Below are 8,669 nucleotides of genomic sequence, written 5' to 3'. Positions count from 1 at the left end.
TTCTCTGTCCTGGCACCCCAAAGGTGGAACCAGCTTCCCCCTGATGCTAGAACAGAAGAGTCCCTGCAGATCTTCCAAAAACATCTGAAGCCCTACATCTTCAAAGAGTATGTTAAATAAGATGTAACAGCCCCCCCCCCCAAAAAAAAAAACAACAACCTTGCACTTGTCTTTTTCTACTGGCACTGACTTTGCTGGTAACTTCTTTATTGAGGAAAAATGTACTTACAATGACTGTGATGTGGTGGTCTCACCTAGCTATTGTCATGTTTAGAGATTTGCTGGTCTTGTCCACTTAGTGTAGATAGCTAATGGTCATCTGGAGACTGAAGAGCCTAACAGTTAGCAAGCTGAACTAACTATCGTTACAGTACTGTAGCTGCCTATTCTCTTGTATCTACACAGACCTTATGTGTGGGAAGGTCTACGACAGGGATCATCAACTAGATTCAGCTGTGGGCAGATTTTTTTGTTGAGCGGATGTTTGGGGGGCTGGAACACAATTACAAATCATTTGTAGACTGCAAATTGACCGCAAGAAGCCCAAACAGAATGTTTAGTCAAAACATAATCATATCAAACCTTGCTTACATTTGTATATTATCACGTGTCTCTCTTGAGAACAGATTTCTTAAATTAAAATCACTGATTTCCTGTTGTTTTTACAGTCTTTTATGTCCAACAATGAAAATAAAAAGATATACTTTTTTGCTCAGAAAACATGGAGGGCCAAATAAAACCGCGGGCCGGAAGTTGGGGAACCCTGGTCTATGACAACCTTATGTCTTGTTTTAGGATGTTAATTGCAGTCAAATTTACATTTAGTTACTGTTGAGCTTCAGCACAGATCACAGTGTCCATACTGGGGCCATACAACAAAACTGAAGGCAAACTGTCAGTTACATAGCATGGCAATGTGGGGCTGACAGATGATTGGCCAACACCACTGCCAATCAATCCACCCAGTAGGCGGGGCATAAAAGAGCAGAACTGCATTCACAACACTATCCCCTCCAGAGGGCTCTACACTGACTTTCATATGTGCTCCTAAGTCAAATAAATTAGTAGCACACAAAGAAATTTTGGAGCACAATGAAAGTATTTGAGGAAGAGTGTTTTTATGATAAATGACTAAAAGTTAAAAGGTTTTGGAGTGTTCCATTCTCAATAAAGTGAACTTAGGTGACACAACAATGTTCAGCTGCCCCTTTAAGGGGCTGGCTGTTACCATGGTAATGGTGGGCCTCAGATGTCTGTCTTTGAGAGATGATACAGAGCTAACCAGCTTGTAGTCCTAAAACCCGGAAATTAGTTACCGCTGGTTCGTTCAGCCATTCCTAAGAGGGAAATGAATGGGGGAAAGAATAGGTTTTTGGGATAAATGCCGAAAATAAGGTCTGGGGTTAACACAGGCTTAGGATATCTTATATGTTTTGTTCTATGACATAATATCAGTCAATTAACATGACCTTAATCATTTATGAAGCCTTGCGGTTATTATTTTTTTTACATAAATGCTTCAAAATTCACAAAAAATTTAAGCTGATGAAGAATATCTCATAGAACAAAACGTATAAGATCTCCTATGCCTGTTAACCAGAGTACTTATTTTCGGCATTTATCTTAAAACGCTACAAAAACCCCATAGGCTTTGTCCAATGAACCATGGCGTAGTTAGTGCCTACAAAAAGACAGCATTACTATTGCTCTCTTTTCTCCGACATACAGTACCTTCTTTGCTAGCAGTTGAGCAAATCTTAGCTAACATTGAAAAACAACCTAGTGTGTGAACAAAACTGTAAATAGCCCAAAAACTCGAGGACTAAGTCACACTTTAGTACCCTTTCGGGTAAGTTCGACTAACTTCTATGCCTGTGCACTTCTAAAAATGAATCTTTCAGCACATTTTTTACATTTGAGTAATTTAGCAGATGCTCTTATCCAGAGTAACTTACAGTAGTGAGTGCATACATTCTCATACTTTTTATTCGTACTGGTCTCCTGGTGGGCACAGCGCCCCAAGCACTATTGCTGCATGAGAGTGTGAGATGTATAGGACTCTGTAGTTTCTTTGTGTGATTAGCTACCAGCTATGAAACAAAATGGCAAAATCACAACTCGCACGTGCTCATACTAGATTTTTTTCAAATATCTATTTTTAGGCACATATGCAAGTAAATCGGTCGCACTGTAGCCCTGCTCCAGCAGTGCCGAAAAAGGCAGGAACAAATAAAACATTTTCTAAAAACACTTTGTGGAGTAAACGGTTAAAGCTATAAGAACAATAGGTAAGTAAACATTACTAGTGAATCCTGAATATTTTGTTCAAATATTCAACATATGCAAGGCAACAATACAACAGTTCTTAGATAAGTGAACTCAGGACCCAAAACTGTCTTCTTTCATGTCCAGTCATTTATTTAAAATATCCTTTCAGCCCGGCTGAGCTGAAAAGGGCATGACAAAACCACTTTAAGTTTGGTGGGTGGGGTGTGTCATGGAAGTCTTTGTCAGGATGCAGCCGGTATCTGGTTGGCTCTTTCCTGACACTATGGACTGGGGGTTCTCCACTGTAGTGCCTGAGATGTCAGGAAGAATGTTCAGGAACACACACGGTTCAGTGAGGCCACACTACTTCTTCTCTTCACCTTGGGCTGGCTGAAGCACAGGTACCAGAAGAGGAGTGGCGGCTCTGACCGGTGTTGAGGGTGAGGCCCTTGGCACTGGCAGCGGGGTGGTGGTTCTGCCCGGTGTTGAGGGTGAGGACCTTGGAGCAGGCAGCAGGGTGGTGGCCTTGCCCTGTATCGAGACCCACGCTGCTGGGCTCACCGCCGCTAGGGTCACTGCCACTAGGGTCACTGCCACTAGGGTCACTGCCACTGGGGTCATCGCTGTTGGGGACACCGTTGCTGAGGACACCGTTGCTGGGGTCACCGTCTCTGTGGACACCGCCACTGGGGTCACCATTGTTGGGCTGGTCACCGCTGCTGGGATCATCGCCGCTGTGGTCACCATTGTTGGGGTCACCGCTACTGGGGTCACAGTCGCTGGGCTGGTCACCGTTGCTGGAGGGCTCACCGTTGCCGGGGCGCACTTTTGCTAGGGAGCTCACCGTCGCTGGGGACACCGTTTCTTCCCTCTCTCCTCTGGTTTTGGTGCTGGGACTGGGAAGCTGCTAGAAAAGCAGTACTGCACCTTCCTCAGGACTCAACCTTGTCCTCTTGTCTAGGAAAAGTCCCCCAAAAATTATAATCAGACAAGAAGAATATACTTTAAAGTTTTTTTTTAAATCACACAAAAATCACAATATCAAACAATTACTCGGATCAGAATTGGATCAGAGGCCAACATTGGAATAATATTAAAATCTAGTTTTCATAAATGTACATAAATAAAAAAGCCTAGGCTACATGACAAAGTGTAGGTGATATGCATATGTCACATCCTGACCTTAGTTCCTTTTTTATGTCTCTATTTTAGTTTGGTCAGGGCGTGAGTTGGGGTGGGCATTCTATGTTTTGTGTTCTATGTTTTCTATTTTTATGTGTTTGTCCTGGTATGGTTCCCAATCAGAGGCAGCTGGCAATCGTTGTCTCTGATGGAGAACCATACTTAGGCAGCCTGTTTCCCCACTATGAGTTGTGGGTAGTTATTTACTGTTTAGTGTTTTTGTTGCACCTTACAGAACTGTTCGTTTGTCGGTTTGTTGTTTTTGTTCAGTATTCATCTTTATTAAAATTATTATGAATACGTACCACGCTGCACTTTGGTCCTCTTCTCCTTCTCCCGACGACAATCGTTACAGCATAGGCCTATTGGCTACAGCCTCATGTCCGTCCAAACCGATGCTGAAAAGGTAGCCAAATTTTGATCATTTTTTAATTACATAAATATAGGCTAAACACCTGACATGTTTTACAAATATAATGAATGATGATTAACATTAATGTCTAAAGGCTTGATTTTGTCGACAGAGGCCTACTCAAAGCACAGCTTGTTCAGATCAAATGGCCAAACGGCCGGAGAGTGAAGGACATGCCCTGTTGCTCACTAAACATCACCCACCTTGAATCTGAGGGGAGGAGGTCAACATTTTTAACTCTAAACTTAATTGTTTAAACCTGGACGTTCTATTTCATGTCATGCAGCATGTCTTACCTTATTTCAAAGTAGCGTAGACAAAATACAACCATAGAAATGTTGAGGGAATTATTTTATAAACACTTAATATGCCATTGAAACTAGCATTTTTCTCATGTTCTATTGGTTTTCAAATCAAGGTTATTTTATTGTCCAGCAGCCAAAGGCATAATCCTAGTGATATTAGTAACCCAGCTAGCACAGTGGATCTGGGCCGATTCCGGCTGAGAGTCGAGGCCCTCCGCTGAAAGTCAGACTCGGCCGACGTCATGTGGCCCCCAGTCTGGGCCGCCTTCGGCAGTATTACTTATGGCTAGGCTGCGGGGATTGAGCTCGGGCAGATTCCGGTGTGAGTTACCTGGCCCAAATGTATTACTTGGGGCTCAGGCCGACTGGGGCTACACTCTGGCAGATGATTATACGGGCTGCTTTATATAATAAACATTTCATGATTTATTTTTCCATGTTTTCTAATTGTTTCTGTGATCAAAAAATACAATGAACATTGAAATTAAATTCTTTAAGAGTCTTGTGTAGTATCTTGTGTAGTATTTTAGTATTTTGATACTTTGTGCAAGGCAATTCATAAGCATTAAAAACTTGTGGTGCAGACACTGTTTGCAGTGCAAACTGTGTTGATACAGATGCTGGTTTGAGACCCGTGCCGGCTGTGACCGGGAGACCCATGAGGTGACGCACAATTTGCCCAGTGTCGTCTGAGTTAAGGGAGGGGTTGGCCGGCCGCGATGTCCTTGTCCCATCGCGCTGTGGTGGGACAGGCGCATGCACGCTGACATGGTCACCAGGTGTATGGTGTTTCCTCTGACCCAAAATGTTTTTCTGTGGATTGGTATAATTTCTATGTATAATAGTAATATTTAATACAATTACTAAATCGGGTAAATGTGTATACATTTATTTAAATTTGCATTGGGCAGCTTCTCTGGGGATTCTGGTAAGATGCTGGCAAAGTTCGCTGAATTCCGGTAGACAGAAACGGCCCGATTCTGGGCAGTCTTTCATTTTGATTCCGGCTGAGTCCGACACCCGATTCCGGGCCAATTCAATCCGTTCCGGCACCCAGGAAGAGGGCCGCTTCTGGGCCGATTCCTCATTGCTAGCTGGGAATCTTAAGATCTCCCATCTTTCTTAATAAATCTTCTTATGGATTAAATCCCATTAACGGGATTAACGGGATCGATTTGACAACATCCGGTGAAATGGCAGAGCGCCAAATTCAAAAAGAATTATTACAAATATTTAACTTTCATCCATTCACAAGTGCAATACACCAAATTAAAGCTGAACTTCTTGTTAATCTAGCCATCATGTCAGATTTCAAAAAGGCTTTACGGCAAAAGGAAACCATGCTATTATCTGAGGATAGCACCCCATCAAACAAACACAGACAATCATATTTCATCCCGCCAGGCGCGACACAAAAGTCAGAAATAACGATTTAATTCATGCCTTACCTTTGAAGAACTTCTTCTGTTGGCACTCCAATATGTCCCATAAACATCACAAATGGTCCTTTTGTTCGATTAATTCCGTCAAAATGTCAATTTATTAAAAAAAACACAGATTCCAACTCGCGCAACATGACTACAAAATATCTTATAAGTTACCTGTAATCTTGATCAAAACATTTCAAACAACTTTCCTAATACAATTTAGGTATTTTTTTACATAAATAATCGATAGAATTTAAGACGGGATAAACTGTGTTCATTACCGGAGGAAAACAAAGAAAGTGTCAATTTCTAAAGAATGTTATAGGAACTGCAAGCATATTTCTATTAAAACGGGCTTACCATAGAAAACCAATGGAAAACAGATTTCCATGGATGGATTATGCTCGGGGTTTCGCCTGCCAAATCAGTTTTGTTATAGTCACAGACATTATTCAAACAGTTTTAGAAACTTTAGAGTGTTTTCTATCCAAATCTACCAATTATATGCATATCCTAGCTTCTGGGCCTGAGTAGCAGGCAGTTTACTTTGGGCACACTTTTCATCTGGATGTGAAAATAGCTCCCCCAAACCTAGAGAAGTTAATTTCTAACATATATTTTAATCTGTCACATGAAACAGCTTGCGCATAAGGTGCACTTTTGAGAAAACAAGGTTTTCCAACTAATTACATTTTGGAACATCCACAGGTTGCCTACAGCCATGTGCACATTCTTGTTATAATATGAAGAAATACAACTTTAGCAACATTTTAATAAGCTAAATGGTCTGATCTGTTGCATCAGCCTCATTGCTCTTTTATATTTTTGTTGTCTCAGAACGGTCCCAGAGACTGTTTTGAACCATAGACATGTTTCGACAGTTTTGAGTGTGTCCTAGTGCTGTTGCAATTCACCTGCTTCCACATAGGGCAGAAATTATATTTGCATGTATTTTATTTAACTAGGCAAGTCAGTTAAGAACAAATTCTTATTTACAGTGACGGCCAAACCCTAGAATTGAACCAGAGTCTGTAGTGATGCCTCTATGCCCCCTATGTGTAGCACCTTTAACGAATAGAGATTGTCTGTAAAAACATGACCAAAAGAACTCTGACCAGACTATTATTCTGTCCTGACTATTTCATTTGGTGGAAGAATTGAATTGGATGCGTTTACTTATCAAAATAAAGTTAATGAAAATGTGTCATTCATTGTTGTTATAATACTGTATGTTGGTAACAGCTTTATAAAAGCAATAAGGCACGCGAGGAAGTGCTGTATCCTGGAAAGAAAATAGAAAAGTGACTTTTTCAAATCAGAGTTTCATCCAGGTCAGATTTGTGCTTTTTTATCTGTACATGATCAGAGAGAGCAGATTTTAAGGTTTCTAAAGCACATACAAGTACCTACAAAATCTCAAAATCTCACTTTTGTTTTAAATGACAGTGTGTCTTGTCTGTTGAATTTCATTTGCATGGTGCTGCCATGTAGCTCTATGCTAGTAACATAACTAAACTCAAAATAAATGTGATTAGTCGTATAAGATTTCTTAGGACCTGCCTAAACAAATGAATCATTTATTTATTTGTGATGGTGTACGGTGCATTCGGGAAGTATTCAGACCCCTTCACTTTTCCCACATTTTGTAACATTACAGCCTTATTCTAAAATGGATTAAATATTTGTTTTCCCTCATCAATCTACACATAATACCCCGTAATGACAAAGAGAAAACAGGTATAGACATTTTTGCATTATTAAAAATAAACGTATTAAAAACAAAAAACAGAAATACCTTATGTACATAAGTATTCAGACCCTTTGCAATGAGATGCAAAATTGAGCTCAGGTGCATCCTGTTTCCATTGATCATCCTTGAGATGTTTCTACAACTTCATTGGAGTCCACCTGTGGTAAAGTCAATTGATTGGACATGATTTGGAAAGGCACACACCTGTCTATATAAGGTCCCACAGTTGACAGTGCATGTCAGAGCAAAAACCAAACCATGAGGTCGAAGGAATTGTCCGTAGAGCTCCGAGACAGGATCGTGTCGAGGCACAGATCCGGGGAAGGGTACCAAAACATTTCTGAAGCATTGGAGGTCCCTAAGAACACAGTGGCCTCCATCATTCTTAAATGGAAGAAGTTTGGAACCACCAAGACTCTTGCTAGAGCTGGCCGCCTGGGAGAGAAGGGCCTTGGTCAGGGAGGTGACCAAGAACCCAATGGTCACCAATGGTCACTCTGACAGAACTCCAGAGTTTCTCTGTGGCGATGGGATAACCTTCCAGAAGGACAAGAATCTCTGCAGCATTCCACTAATCAGGCCTTTATGGTAGACTGTCCAGGCGGAAGCCACTCCTCAGTAAAAGGCACACGACAGGCCGTTTGGAGTTTGCCAAAAGGCACCCAAAGGAATCTCAGACCATGAGAAACAAGATTCTCTAGTCTGATTAAACCAAGATTGAACTCATCACGTCTGGAGGAAACCAGGTAAAGATCATCACCTGGCCAATACCATCCCTACGGTGAAGCATGGTGGTGGAAGCATCATGCTGTGGGGATGTTTTTCAGTGGCAGGGACTGGGAGACTAGTCAGGACAGAGGAAAAGATGAACAAAGCAATGTACAGAGATCCTTGATGAAAACCTGCTCCAGAGCATTCAGGACTGGGGCGAAGGTTCACCTTCCAACAGGACAACGACCCTAAACACACAGCCAAGACAAGGCAGGAGCGGCTTCGGGACAAGTTTCTGAATGTCCTTGAGTGCCCCAGCCAGAGCCCGGACTTGAAGACGATCAAACATCTCTGGAGAGTGAGGAAAATAGCTGTGCAGCGACGTTCCCCATCCAAGCTGACATAGCTTGAGGATCTGCAGAGAAGAATGGAAGCAACTCCTCAAATACAGGTGTGCCAAGCTTGTAGCGTCATACCCAAGAATACTCGAGGCTGTAATCGCTGAAAAGGTTCTGGATACTTATGTAAATGTGATATTTCAGTTTTAATACACTTGGAGAAAAACATTTAAAACTGTTTTGGCTTTGTCATTATGGGGTATTGTGTGTAGATTG

General features: G+C 41.7%; 1 protein-coding gene across 1 annotated transcript; it reads right to left on the bottom strand.

Moving 5' to 3' along the window:
• Nucleotides 1–2,644: 2,644 nt before the first annotated feature.
• LOC109867683 (activating transcription factor 7-interacting protein 1-like) lies at nt 2,645–4,411 on the bottom strand. The gene is made up of 2 exons (XM_020456940.1): nt 4,343–4,411; nt 2,645–3,172 (listed from the first exon to the last, which is right to left on the bottom strand). Exons 1-2 carry the CDS (start codon nt 4,409–4,411, stop codon nt 2,645–2,647), a joined length of 597 nt encoding a protein of 198 aa, XP_020312529.1.
• Nucleotides 4,412–8,669: the final 4,258 nt, after the last annotated feature.

The sequence above is a fragment of the Oncorhynchus kisutch genome, linkage group LG22 (assembly GCF_002021735.2).
Source record: "Oncorhynchus kisutch isolate 150728-3 linkage group LG22, Okis_V2, whole genome shotgun sequence".
NCBI classification, from domain to species: domain Eukaryota; kingdom Metazoa; phylum Chordata; class Actinopteri; order Salmoniformes; family Salmonidae; genus Oncorhynchus; species Oncorhynchus kisutch.
Note: the sequence above shows the minus strand (reverse complement) of the source record. Positions and strands in the feature narration are given on the sequence as shown.